This window comes from Chrysemys picta, chromosome 24 (assembly GCF_011386835.1).
Source record: "Chrysemys picta bellii isolate R12L10 chromosome 24, ASM1138683v2, whole genome shotgun sequence".
Taxonomy (NCBI): Eukaryota; Metazoa; Chordata; order Testudines; family Emydidae; genus Chrysemys; species Chrysemys picta.
This window is the reverse complement of record NC_088814.1, coordinates 15,602,631-15,616,711: the sequence shown is the minus strand read 5'-3', so window position 1 is coordinate 15,616,711 and position 14,081 is coordinate 15,602,631. Positions and strand designations below refer to the sequence as shown.

The window sequence follows — 14,081 nt, the reverse complement described above, 5'->3', positions numbered from 1 at the left end:
AAATATTTTTGCGAAGAATTTTCATGCCACTTGATATGATTTCAAGAAAGAAACTGGTTTAGTTTGAATGGGATTTTTGGACAGAAACGGTTTCAATGAAATTTCCCCACCATCTCGATTCCTGGGCTCTATCTCTGCCTTTCGGGGGGGGGGGGGGGCGGGTTGCTGTCTGTTAGAACAGGAGTCTGATTTGGATAGGGATAGAGACCTCTTTAATGTTTTTAATGAAGTAAATACTAATGGGAATTGTGTGATCATGGGAGACTTTAACTTCCCAGATATAGACTGGAGGACAAGTGCTAGTAATATAATAGGGCTCAGATTTTCCTAGATGTGATAGCTGATGGATTCCTTCACCAAGTAGTTGAAGAACCAACAAGAGGGGATGCCATTTTAGATTTGGTGTGGGTAGTGAGGATCTCTTAGAAGAAATGGTTGTAGGGGACAGCCTTGGTTTGAGCGATCATGAGCTAATTCAGTTTAAACTAAATGGAAGGGTAAACAAAAATAGATCTGTGACTAGGGTTTTTGATTTCAAAAAGGGCTAACTTTAAAAAATTAAGGAAGTGGATTGGACTGAAGGACTTGTGGATCTAAAGGCGGAGAAGGCCTGGAATTACTTCAAGTCAAAGTTGCAGAAACTATCAGAAGTCTGCATCCCAAGAAAGGGGGAAAATTCATAGGCAGGAGTTGTAGACCAAGTTGGATGAGCAAGCATTTCAGAGAGATGATTAAGAAAAAGCAGAAAGCCTACAAGGAGTGGAAGATGGGAGTGATCAGCAAGGAAAGCTACCTTACTGAGGTCAGAACATGTAGGGATAAAGTGAGAAAGGCCGAAAGCCATGTAGAGTTGGACCTTGCAAAGGGAATTCAAACCAATAGTAAAAGGTTTTATAGCCATATAAATCAGAAGAAAATAAAGAAAGAAGAAGTGGGACCACTAAACACTGAGGATGGAGTGGAGGTTAAGGATAATCTAGGCATGGCCCAATGTCTAAACAAATACTTTGCCTCAGTCTTTCAGAGGCTAATGAGGAGCTTAGGGATAATGGTAGGATGACAAATGGGAATGAGGATATGGAGGTAGATATTACCACATCTGAGTTAGAAGCCAAACTCGAACAGCTTAATGGGACTAAATCGGGGGGCCCAGATAATCTTCATCCAAGAATATTAAAAGAACTGGCACATGAAATTGCAAACCCATTAGCAAGAATTTTTAATGAATCTGTAAACTCAGGGATTGTACCGTATGACTGGAGAATTGCTAACATAGTTCCTAGCTTTAAGAAAGGGAAAAAACGTGATCCGGGTAACTACAGGCCTGTTAGTTTGACATCTGTAGTATGCAAGGTCTCAGAAAATGTTTTGAAGGAGAAAGTAGTTAAGGACATTGAGGTCAATGGTAATTGGGACAAAATACAACATGGCTTTACAAAAGGTAGATCGTGCCAAACCAACCTGATCTCCTTCTTTGAGAAGGTAACAGATTTTTTAGACAAAGGAAACGCAGTGGATCTAATTTACCTCGATTTCAGTAAGGCATTTGATACGGTTCTACATGGGGAATTATTAGCTAAATTGGAAAAGATGAGGATCAATATGAAAATTGAAAGGTGGATAAGGAACTGGTTAAAGGGGAGACTACAACGGGTCGTACTGAAAGGTGAACTGTCAGGCTGGAGGGAGGTTACTAGTGGAGTTCTTATATTATGGGAACAAGTAAATAACTTTTCCTTATTCACTTTCTCCACATCACTCATGATTTCATATACCTCTATCATATCCCCCCATAGTCTCCTCTTTTCCAAGCTGAAAAGTCCTAGCCTCTTTAATCTCTCCTCATATGGGACCCCTTCCAAACCTCTAATCATTTTAATTGCCCTTCTCTGAACCTTTTCTAATGCCAGTATATCTTTTTTGAGATGAGGAGACCACATCTGTACACAGTATTCAAGATGTGGGTGTACCATGGTTTTATATAAGGGCAATAAGATATTCTCCGTCTCATTCTCTATCCCCTTTTTAATGATTCCTAACATCCTGTTTGCTTTTTTGACTGCCGCTGCACACTGCGTGGAAGTCTTCAGAGAACTATCCACGATGACTCCAAGATCTTTTTCCTGATTCGTTGTAGCTAAATTAGCCCCCATCATATTGTATGTATAGTTGGGGTTATTTTTCCCAATGTGCATTACTTTACGTTGTCCACATTAAATTTCATTTGCCATTTTGTGGCCAATCACTTAGTTTTGTGAGATCTTTTTGAAGTTCTTCACAGTCTGCTTTGGTCTTAACTATCTTGAGCACTTTAGTATCATCTGCAAACTTTGCCACCTCACTTTTTACCCCTTTCTCCAGATCATTTATGAATAAGTTAAATAGCATTGGTCCTAGGACTGACCTTTGGGAACACCACTAGTTACCCCTCTCCATTCTGAAAATTTACCATTTATTCCTACCCTTTGTTCCCTGTCTTTTAACCAGTTCTCAATCCATGAAAGGATCTTCCCTCTTATCCCATGACAACTTAATTTACATAAGACCCTTTGGTGAGGGACCTTGTCAAATGCTTTCTGGAAATCTAAGTACACTATGTCCACTGGATCCCCCTTGTCCACATGTTTGTTGACCCCTTCAAAGAACTCTAATAGATTAGTAAGACACGATTTCCCTTTACCTAAACTATGTTGACTTTTGCCCAACAATTTATGTTCTTCTATGTGTCTGACAATTTTATTCTTTACAATTGTTTCAACTAATTTGCCCGGTACTGACATTAGACTTACTGGTCCGTAATTGCCGGGATCAACAATAGTGCCCTTTTTAAATATTGGCGTTACATTAGCTATCTTCCAGTCATGGATACAGAAGCTGATTTAAAGGACAAGTTACAAACCATAATTAATAGTTCCGCAATTTCACATCTGAGTTCTTTCAGAACTTTTGGGTGAATGCCATCTGGTCCCAGTGACTTATCAGTTAATTCCAAAACCTCCTCTAGTAACACCGCAATCTGTGACAATTCATGAGATTTGTCACCTACAAATACTGGCTGAGGTTTGGGAATGGCTGGAAGGTGAAAAGAGACAAATTCCTGTGACAAATAAGGCACAAATATTCAACAGCGAGGATGATTGACCACAGGAAGAAGCTACCAAGGAAAGTGGTGGATTCTCCGTCTCTTGATGTCATTTAATAAAGACTAGATGCCTTTCTGGAATGTGTTTACCCCAACAGTAGCTATTGTGGTAGACAGGAGGCCTGTGCTATGCAGGGGGTCAGATTAGATGCTCTAACTGTCTCTTCTGCCCATAAAGTCTACTCATTTCTGAGAAACCGAGTGTAGCATTGGGAGCAGCTTGTGATGTTTTACTGTCTAGCCGGCTTGCTTCCTAGAATGAACACTCATTGAGCGGGGTGATCCACAGGGAGTAGCTCAAACCTCCAAAGTGTCAGGCCAGCAGCAGGACATTAGCACTGCAGGGGAGGGGTGGGTGTGGCAGTGACATCACAAAGGCCTTTTGCAGGACATCAGCCTATTGGTCAAAGTTGCTGAGGAGGTGGTGACCTCACAGAGAGATGCTGACATCAGCCAGGCAGGACAGGGGCGCAGGGCCATGGAAACCTCAGAGTCCCCTGTAGCTTTGCTTCAGCAAGTCTCCTTCTCGAGGTCTCTCTCTTTGAGGACTGAGAGAGTATTTAGGTTCACGTATATGAGCGCCAGGAGGAACCTCTTTTGAGTTTTCTCTTTTGTTTTTCCTGATTTTACTAGAAAACAGACGTCCCTGTTTAGAAGGTAAGAGCCTCCGAGAGGTTTGGAACCTGTTCAGTCTGATGCATCTGGCGCCAGCTGAATTCTAGGCATGGAAAACACTAGCTTAAGGTGGTCGAATTTTATTCCCCACCTGGGATTTTGTCCCTTAGAATCACTGGGGACATTAGGGTTTGTCCTTTTTGTTTTACCTTTTCCTCCATCCCTCCCTCCTTTCTCTTCATCTCTTACATCTTCTGTCCTTTCCTCTGTTCCCCTCCCACCACCAGGAGGACTCTGTGTGTGTGTCGTGGGGGGTGCTCTGCAATGGGAACAGGGACAATTCTCCAACTTTGGGCAGTCGAGAGCCTGGGTGAGATAAGGGGCGTTAAAGCCCTTTGTGAAGGAGAAAGGGGAGTTTCACGGTGTTGAGCACCAAGGAATTCTAAACTTTGCTAAAACATCTAGTCTGCAGAAACCAGAAATGGTCGGGGCCACATTGTAACCATTGTCTTTTTTAAAGCCCATTGAGGGATGTGAGTCCCACCTTTTTAGGTATCTGGGGTGCTGGGAGGAGAGAAGAGGTGCCTGTCTCCATTTTATGGCCTCAACAAACTAAGTGCTGTGCCCCAGTTCTCGTCAGAGATCCCTGAAAAAGAACGTCTTCCCATCCATTAACATACCTGGAAAGATACTGGAACTCCTTATTAAACAATCAGTTTGTCAGCACCTACAGGACAATTTGGTTCTTAGGACTAGCGAGCATGGACTTGTCAAGAACAAATCATTCCAAACCAATCCTAGCTCCTTCTTTGGCAGGGTTACGGGCCTAGTGGAGGTGGGTAAACAGTAGATGTGATCCATCTTGGTGTTAATAAGGACATTCTCACAAACAATCTAGGGAGATGTGGTCTAGATGCAATTAGTATAATATGTGTGCACAGATGGTTGCAAGCCCGTACTCCAACAGCCCAGAACCAAACAGCAGGAAGCAGATCATGCAATGAACTCCTGCCAGTGCGTGTAGATTGCATTACATGCACCCCTGTGCGGGGAGGAGGAGCTGCTCTGGCTGGGGCAGGGATGGGGAGGGACCAAACAGGCTGGTTAGTGAGAGGCTGCCTTGACCCCAGACTCACGCCCGCTCCCCGCTCGGTTCCAGGCTGTCCGGGGTCCTGAGGATGTTCAGGAAGAAGGCTCTCCAGGTGGCCCCAGAGCCTGAGGGAAGCAGCTGCCATCTTCCCCAGGAGCAGAGCGGCCCCTCCGTCCCCGCTGGCGGGGAAGGAGCTCCCGGCCAGGCCAGGAGGTGGAAGTGCCCAGCCTTCTGGCGGAGAAAACCCGCTCCCAGCGCAGGCGCCGAGGTGGGAGAGGCCAGGTCGAAATGGAGCTGGGCCAGGCTGCGGCTGGGCAGGCAAGACCCAACGGAGGAGGGGAGCCGGGCAGAGTGACTCTGGGGCATGTTGTGTGGGCAGCAGCGGCCCCAGGAGCCCAGCCCTGATTCCCAGCAGGAGGCATCGCCCTGCCCGGTCAGTGAGGACCTTCCAGCCTCCCCAGGGCAGGAGGTGGAGGATCCCTGTCCCACCACCAGCAGCTCGGCCCGCTCCCCATGGGACAGCAGCAGTGCCTGGGACTCGGGCAGCAGCGAGGCCGATGGGCGCCGCAGCTTTGTTCTAGGTGGAGTCAGGCTGGGCTCAGGGAGAGGTGAGGGCAGGGCCGTGAACACCCTGGGCCCAGGCCCTCGATCAGTGCTATGGGGGCGGGTCCCCAGCCCAGGGGTCTGGCTTGAGCCACATGAACCCCGCTGACACTAGATGCTGCCACTTTGGTGCTTGGTGCTCCAGTTGGGGGGAGGCACCTCCCAGGGAGTCCAGGACAGCGTGGGGGGGTCTCTTTGCTATGGGCTCCTGAAGGAGTTGGGGACTGAAGGCATCACTGAGACGGGGGAGTGTGGGGCCCGATCTGCCCTGGGTCCCGGAGGTGGGAAGGGGACACATTGCCCCACCGTGCCCCTGTCCTTCCCCCAAGTGGCAGCAGGCGTCACCCTGTCCCCTTCTCTCCCTGGTGCAGGGACTGCCAGGGACCCAGGGGACGAGGAGGAGGAATGGGTGGACGTGGCCACAGACGAGGCTGCTCTCAATAACAGCCGAGAGCAGCTCCAAGGCGGAGAAAAGGTACAAACGTACCCCAGCTGTGCTGGAACCGAGACTGTCCTGCCCCTTCCCAGCACCTGACCCCCTGCAGAGGGTCTTGTCCCTGATGATCCACCAGCCCTAATGGGGACCTTTCTCCTCCATGATCTGGGACCCCAGAGGTGGGGGTGTCTGTCACACACCAGCCGGGTTTCCTCCCCCCACAGGCACTGTCCCAGTTCCTGACCCTGCTTGTGGTGGAGTGGTGGGTGATTTGGACAATGGGCGGGTCCCCACTATCCCCCATTCAGGCCTGAGTCCTGCAGCTGCTGTGTGGGGGCAGGGAGGTCCCTGGCTAACTGGCTCTCTCTCCCCTAACCCCACTCCTGGTGGGCGCAGGAGGAGGCCCAGCAGCTCGTGTTCCTGCACGCCATCCACCCCGCGTCTCGCTGCACAGCAGAGAGGGCAGGACACAGTGGAGCCGCACTGCTGCAAGGCGGCTGTGGCGGAGAGGATTGTGGTGAGCAAGACACGGTGCCCAGCAGCTGGAGGAAAGACAGAGACATGGGAGGGGCAGGGGTCTCCCCAGGCCAATGGATGGGGGATTGTTGGTGCTGGAGGGGCAGCAGAGGGCAGGGATTGCTGGGGCTGAAGACTGGGGAGAAGAGACGGGAGAAATTCGGAGAGTGGTCACTATTGGGCAGGAATTGGAGGAGCGGGGGGTAGGTGGGGGGATCCTGCTGGCTGTGTGGGGCCCTGGCTGTGTAATCTCCTCACTGGGAAGTGTCAGTGAGGGCCAAATCTCACACGCTCCTTTGTCTCCTTTGGGTCTCACAGGAGCTCATTGAGGAGCTGCCTGATAACTCTCCACCCGGCGCCGTCCTCGCTAACTCCCTGATTGCTGTGGGCAACCTCAGGTACTGAGACCCTCCGGCCCGGTTCCCCTAACCCCGGTGCTGCTCAGGCCCAGGGCTGGGAGTCACTGCCCCTCCCACTCCCAGGTCACCGCCCAAGGGTGGCTCCTCTGGCAGAGGTGGGGGGAAGGTTCACTCTCTCCTGGCTGGGCTGTTCTTTTCACTCCAGTAACATTGCAACGGCTTTGGGGAGAGGCTCACACCCAGGATCAGATACAGGAGGGGCAGCAGGGTCCAGGGAACAGGTGCTATTCCTGCCCTGCCACTGTCTGTCTGAGAAACCTTGGCCTTGTCATTCCCTGGCTCGGTGCCTCAGTTTCCATTCTCGCCAGCCTGTGCCTATTTCCCTGCAGTTTCACCTGCGTGTTGGTGCCAGTCCCATCCCCGCACTGCACAGTCTAATGCCGGCTCCTCTCTCTTGCCAGCACCATGACACCTGCCCTGGAGCCAGAGCTGGAGACCCACCTCCTCCGAGCTGCCCTGCACGCCGTCTTCACCCTGGGCATGGAGAAGGACACCACCCAAGTGCAGGTAGATCATGCTAAAGTCATGGATAGAAGAGCCAGCTGTCATCCTGCCATGAATCCTTGCTAATTGCCTGCAGTGGGATGTGAATGAGAGAGGCCAGGATATGTGTTTGGGGGTCTCACCAGTGCTTCCCAGAGACCCCATTTCCCATCCTGTGGCAGGTGTAGCCCCAGTTTCCCTAACTCTGACCCATGGCTCTCCCTTGCTTTCAGGATCTGCCTAGGGTCTTGCCAGACCTCCTGGACGCCATGCTGGGGAACCTGCTGGCAGAGTCCCCAGACACCGACAGGCTCCAGTACATCTTGGAGGTGAGCCCGATGAGAGGGGTGGGGGCAATTTTACCTTCACTCTTAGATCCATTTTCCAGTCTGTCCTCCTAGCTGAGCCCCCAGTGGGCATCCTTGGTCAGGGCAGTCAGTGCAATGCAGTGTCAGGCCCTTCCTCCTTAAAGGACAGAGGAAGGAGCTGGGACTTCAAGCCAGAGCTCTGCCTGGTTGTGTTGAGCACTAACCACAGGGCCCCTGGCTGGCTTGGGGAGTGAGAGTCTGAACCCCTCCTGGGAGATCCAGAAGAGGGTCCTCAGAGAAGAGTCACAGGCTCCTTCCTAGAGAAACAGGAGGGCCCCAGAGAATCAGCCCTTGTCTCTGACGGGCCCTGAGATTTCTGAGGGGATTGTTCAGGAATCAGGAGTGCAGGGAGGATGGGACCAGCCCCGACACTGAACACTGTTCCAATCTAGAGAGACAATGACAAGTTGTGACCTGCAGGATTCAAGAATCGTCCTGCGGGCAACAATCCCCTTCCAAAGCTCTGCAATCAATGAATCAGATATTCCACCCTGCGCACAATGTCTCCGCCCCCTGGGGATGGGTGTGTGTCTGTGTCTCATTTCCACAATACGTGCACCTGCCCATTGATCCTGATCTGCCTCCTTTCCCCACAGCACATTAACTACTGGATCGTGTCCAGGGTGCCGCGAGAGAGAGCCAGGGCCGTTAAGAGCAGCACGGCCCTGCTCAGATTCACCATCACCCTCCCTGAGTTTGACATAAGTGACGTCTGACCCCAGCTTTCTGACTCCAGGCGTAGGTGATCTGGCTCCGACGGGCTGTAGGATCTGCTGCTGCAGGGGCTGTGGGTTAGGAGTGTTCCTCTTGGGGAGGCAGAGTCAGAGCAGAGAGTGAGCCTGGCTTGAGTCAAGTTCTTCTTGTCCTAGTTAAGTGGTGACTCTGGGCTTTTAAGGGGACTGTGCTCCAGGTTCATGCCTCCCTGTCATCCTGGAGCAGCTGGGGAAGCAAGTCCTCATGGAGGGCCCTGCCCACAGCCCTGTGCTCCAGGCTTCCTTGGGGGCAGAGGAAATTAAGGGTCTGGCTCTAGCATCTCCTGCAGAGGGGCTGAGGGAAAGGAGAGTCCTGGCCCGGGGGGGACTGGGAGCTGACAGGAAAATGCTGATGGAGTCCCCTCTCCCTCTCCCGTCCATTAGAACTCAGCGGAATTCCCCAGGATGGGTCACCACATGGCACAGCTGGCTCTGTCCGTCAGTGACCCAGACAAGGACATCAGCCAGCAGGCCAGGGAGGGGGTTTACCGGCTCTACCAGCTGCTGCTGCACCAGAGGGGCAAGGAACCCAGCTGGGAAATGGCACCCGCTAGAAGAGTGAGACTGGGACCCCAGCCAATTTCTCTCAGACTGACCCCGGCTGGAGGATGAGTCTCTCTATCTCTTTCTGTGTTCCACACCACGCCCTGCAATTCTGTTGGGCCGGGCACGCAGCGAGGACTCTGCCCACTGTGCAGCCACCAATGGGATTGGAAGGACACAAGCCCTGCAACCAGAAGGACAAATGTGTGTGTGTCTCTCTCCCTGTCACCTACTCCCTCCTGGGGGAAACCCAGCAGCTGATGGGGGACAAGATGAGCAGCTGCATTAGACTCAGGAGATTGGGGCGGGGCCCAGGCCTCATTCCCATCCTGTGGCCGTTTGCTGGCCTGGCACAAGGAGCCTGGTGGGGAATGAAAGGGAGAGCAGGTGCTCCTGGGAAGGGAGATGAATTCACCTCCATGAGCAGGAGCGAGCCAGCTTGTCCCCGGAGCAGCTCCACCCAGCTCTTTAGCCAGGCTAATTAATGACAAGCTTTGCCTCATCCCAGACTTATGTTCTTAGGACAGGGTGCTATTGCTCTTGGGAAGGGCAGGAGAGTCCCCCAAGTGCCCTCTGCGAGACTCTCCTGTCCCACAGGGCCGCACCCAATTCCTAGTGGTCTGGTGTCTGTGTCACCCGAGCCACCACCCAGAGTTGCTCCCATCACTGGCAGCCTGGGAGGCCAAGGACTGACGGGTGATGGCGTCTGACCAGGCAGGGCTGAGGCACATGGGCAGGGGACGCTTGTCCTGCTGCTGGCAAGGCTGGACCCGTTCTGGAGAGAACAGGAGGATTCAGTCAGCAGTAGGGTTACCATGTCTAATAAATAAAAAAAGAGGACCCTCCACGGGCCCTGGCCCCGCCCATTTCCCCTCTCCTAGCCCCGCCCAACTCGACCCCTTCCCCCGCCCTAACTCTGCCCCCTCCTCCCTCCCACTCCCAGCTATGGGGAAAGGGCTGCCCCAGCGCTACCGGCTTCACGGTTTGCCGGGCAGCCCCCAGACCCTGCGCCCCTGGCCGGCGCTTCCCCCGAGCCGCCGGAGCAGAGCAGCTGGAACCGGGAAGGGAAGTGCCTGGCCCGTGGCTCGGGGTCCGGAGGCAGCGGGGGCTGCCCGAAGCCAGTAGTGCTGGCTCGGGCAGCTCGGCTCTTAAAGTCTGAGAGGGGAGGAGCGGAGCAGCTCAGCTGGAGCCCGGGAAGGGAAGTGCCTGGCCGGCGGCTCGGTGTCCGGAGGCAGGGGGGGGCTGCCCGAAGCCAGTAGCGCTGGCTCAGGCAGCTCGGCTCTTAAAGTCTGAGAGGGGAGGAGCGGAGCAGAGCAGCTGGAACCGGGAAGGGAAGTGCCTGGCCTGTGGCTCGGGGTCCGGAGGCAGGGGGGTGGCTGCCCGAAGCCGGTAGCGCTGGCTCGGGCAGCTCAGCTCTTAAAGTCTGAGAGGGGAGGAGCGGAGCAGCTCAGCTGGAGCCCGGGAAGGGAAGTGCCTGGCCTGTGGCTCGGGGTCCGGAGGCAGGGGGGGCTGCCCGAAGCCAGTAGCGCTGGCTCGGGCAGCTCGGCTCTTAAAGTCTGAGAGGGGAGGAGCGGAGCAGCTCAGCTGGAGCCGGAGAGGAGAAGTGCCTGGCCCGTGGCTCGGGGTCCGGAGGCAGGGGGGCGCTGCCCGAAGCCAGTAGCGCTGGCTCGGGCAGCTCGGCTCTTAAAGTCTGAGAGGGGAGGAGCGGAGCAGAGCAGCCCCGGGAGGGGAGGTGCCCGGCCGGCATTTTCCCGGACATGTTTGGCTTTTCGGCAATTCCCCCCGGACGGGGGTTTGATCGCCGAAAAGCAGGACATGTCCGGGAAAAACCGGACGTATGGTAACCCTAGTCAGCAGGGGCTGCCGATCCGTCCCATTCACCAGGGCTGCCATCCTGCGGCTTCAGCATTAGTGGCTGGGGTGACTTGGGGAAAGGTCTCAACCTCCCCACATCCCACTTCACTGCTGCCAGAATCCCTCCTGCCCCCCCCGCTACAGTCCCCTCCCTACCCAACCTGGGTGGGGGTGGAGGAGAGGGGTCTGAGAACTTGAGCTGTGGATTGGAGGTGGAACAGCTGTCAGGGGCACTGAGGGGGACGTGGCAGGAGCTCCCCGTACAAGGAGGGGGGTTGCCACTGGAGGTCACTAGGAAGGACAACAAGATTCCATCCTGGGGGTCAGGAGGGGAAATCCATCCCTCAGAGGTGGGCAGGGGCTGGGTGGAAATGCTGCTGGTTCCAGGGGCCGTTAATCCCCCCTGATTCCTCGGAGGCATCTGAGTCTCAGACAGGTTCTCGTTCCCTTGCAGCAGGAGGACGTCACGGCCAATGTGATGCGCCAGCTCCGTATCATGCGGCACTTGCGCCAGGTGCCCGAGGCGCTGCAGGGCCTGTGCCTCTGAGGCCACCAGCAACTCCCGCTCCCTGCTGCAGGTACTGCTCTGGCTCTCTGTAAATGGGGAGCTAGTGGAAGGGGAAATGGAGCCCCCTGGCACTCACAGAAACCCTCTCCCCTCTCTGTGGAGCAGGGTCCTTTCCTCTGCCCCCAAATTCCTTCATCTGGGACAGGAGCTCTTTCCCTCACACCCATTCTCCTCCCCCATTTCCTTGATCTACCCCCATCCCATTCCCCCTGCGCCCAGGCAGAGCTCTGCCTGCCCCATATGGTGCAGAAAGGCCTGTGATATGCAGGGGGTCAGATTAGATGCTCTAACTGTCTCTTCTGCCCATAAAGTCTACTCATTTCTGAGAAACCGAGTGTAGCATTGGGAGCAGCTTGTGATGTTTTACTGTCTAGCCGGCTTGCTTCCTAGAATGAACACTCATTGAGTGGGGTGATCCACAGGGAGTAGCTCAAACCTCCAAAGGGTCTGGCCTGCGGCAGGACATTAGCACTGCAGGGGAGGGGTGGGTGTGACAGTGACATCACAAAGGCCTTTTGCAGGACCTCAGCCTATTGGTCAAAGGTGTAGGGGAGGTGGTGACCTCACAGAGAGATGCTGACATCAGCCAGGCAGGACAGGGGCTCAGGGCCAGGGAAACCTCTGAGTCCCCTGTAGCTTTGCTTCAGCAAGTCTCCTTCTCGAGGTCTCTCTTTGAGGACTGAGAGAGTATTAGGGTTCACGTACGTGAGCGCCAGGAGGAACCTCTTTTGAGTCTTCTCCTTTCTTTTTCCTGATTTTACTAGAAAACAGACGTCCCTGTTTAGAAGGTAAGCGCCTCCGAGAGGTTTGGAACCTGTTCAGTCTGATCCATCTGTTCCACAAGTCCTTCAGTCCAATCCACTTCCCTAACTAATTTCCTTAATTTTTTAAAGTTAGCCCTTTTGAAAAAAAAACCCTAGTCACAGATCTATTTTTGTTTACACTTCCATTTAGTTTAAACTGAATTAGCTCATGATCGCTCAAACCAAGGCTGTCCCCTTCAACCATTTCTTCTAAGAGATCCTCACTACTCACCAAAACCAAATCGAAAATGGCATCCCCTCTTGTTCGTTCAGCAACTACTTGGTGAAGGAATCCATCAGCTATCACATCTAGGAAAATCTGAGCCCTATTATATTAATAGCACTTGTCCTCCAGTCTATATCTGTTAAAGTCTCCCATGATCACACAATTCCCATTAGTATTTACTTCATTAAAAATATTGAAGAGGTCTCTATCCCTATCCAAATCAGACTCCTGTTCTAACAGACAGCAACCCGCCCCCCACCCCGAAAGGCAGAGATAGAGCCCAGGAATCGAGATGGTGGGGAAATTTCATTGAAACCGTTTCTGACCTAAAATCCCATTCAAACTAAACCAGTTTGTTTCTTGAAATCATAACAAGTGGCAATGAAAATTCTTTGTCACAATGTGTTAAATTGTCTCGTGGCACTCAAAGAGGAGACACTTAGATCTCAAAAATTAGATAAGATGCTTCAGTCTGAGCTAAGTAGTTGCTGCTCTTAACAATTGCAAAATAATACAATACAAATAAAATAAACTATTTCAGCCATTCTATTATGTCCTAATCTGATCTGAGTAAACATGATAGGACACCTCATCCTTATTTCCAGGCCCTTTCACTAACCACTGCTGCACACTCCCTCCCACAGCTGGCAATTACAACCAGGCCCTCATGTCCGGTCCCCCTGCTTTGAGAGGGAGTGTGCTCCGCTGAAGTGATTGGAGCAGGGAACTGGGAGTCAGGACTCCTGGGTTCCATTGCTGGTTTCCTATTGACCTGTGGGACTTGGGGTAAGTTGCTGCCCCCTCTAGGCTCTGTCCCCAGCAGTCAAATGGGGATTTCATACTTTCCCACTATTGGAAAGTGCTGGGAGAATCCCCCAGCAAAAGCTGCTCTGACAGTGCTAAGCAGCATCTGTTTACTTGTGAGAATGTCCTATGGGACTGTGTCAAAAGCCTTATTAACACCAAGATAGATCACATCTACTGTTTACCCACCTCCACTAGGCCCCTAACCCTGCCAAAGAAGGAGCTAGGATTGGTCTGGAATGATTTGTTCTTGACAAGTCCATGCTCACTAGTCCTAAGAACCAAATTGTCCTGCAGGTGCTGACAAACTGATTGTTTAATAAGCAGAGGCTGCTCCCAATGCTACACTCGGTTTCTCAGAAATGAGTAGACTTTATGGGCAGCAGAGTATTTTTGTTTAGAGCATCTAATCTGACCCCCTGCATATCACAGTTCTCCTGTCTACCACAATAGCTACTTTTGGGGCAAACACATTCCGGAAAGGCATCTAGTCTTTATTAAATGACATCAAGAGATGGAGAATCCACCACTTTCCATGGTAGCTTCTTCCTGTGGTCAATCATCCTCGCTGTTGAATATTTGTGCCTTATTTGTCATAGGAATTTGTCTCTTTTCACCTTCCAGCCATTGGGTCTTGTTCTGCCTTTCTCTGCTCAATTAAAGAGCCCTTTAATAACCAATATTTTCTCTCCATTAAGGCATTTCAACACTTCAGTGAAGTCACCTTTCAATCTTCTTTTGATAAGCTAAACAGGTTGAGCTCTTTCAATAGCTCACTAGAAGGCATTTTTCTCCAGCCCTCAGAACATTTGGTGGCTCTTTGCTGCCCCAGCTCCAATTTCTAGGATCATCTTTTTCA

At 52.4% G+C, this 14,081-nt stretch overlaps 1 protein-coding gene across 1 annotated transcript; it reads left to right on the top strand.

Moving 5' to 3' along the window:
- Positions 1 to 6,288: 6,288 nt before the first annotated feature.
- Positions 6,289 to 13,574, top strand: LOC135977332 (maestro heat-like repeat-containing protein family member 1). The gene is made up of 5 exons (XM_065577681.1): positions 6,289 to 6,403; positions 6,721 to 6,800; positions 7,223 to 7,328; positions 7,538 to 7,633; positions 8,269 to 13,574. Exons 3-5 carry the CDS (start codon positions 7,227 to 7,229, stop codon positions 8,386 to 8,388), a joined length of 318 nt encoding a protein of 105 aa, XP_065433753.1. The 5' UTR covers positions 6,289 to 6,403; positions 6,721 to 6,800; positions 7,223 to 7,226; the 3' UTR covers positions 8,389 to 13,574.
- Positions 13,575 to 14,081: the final 507 nt, after the last annotated feature.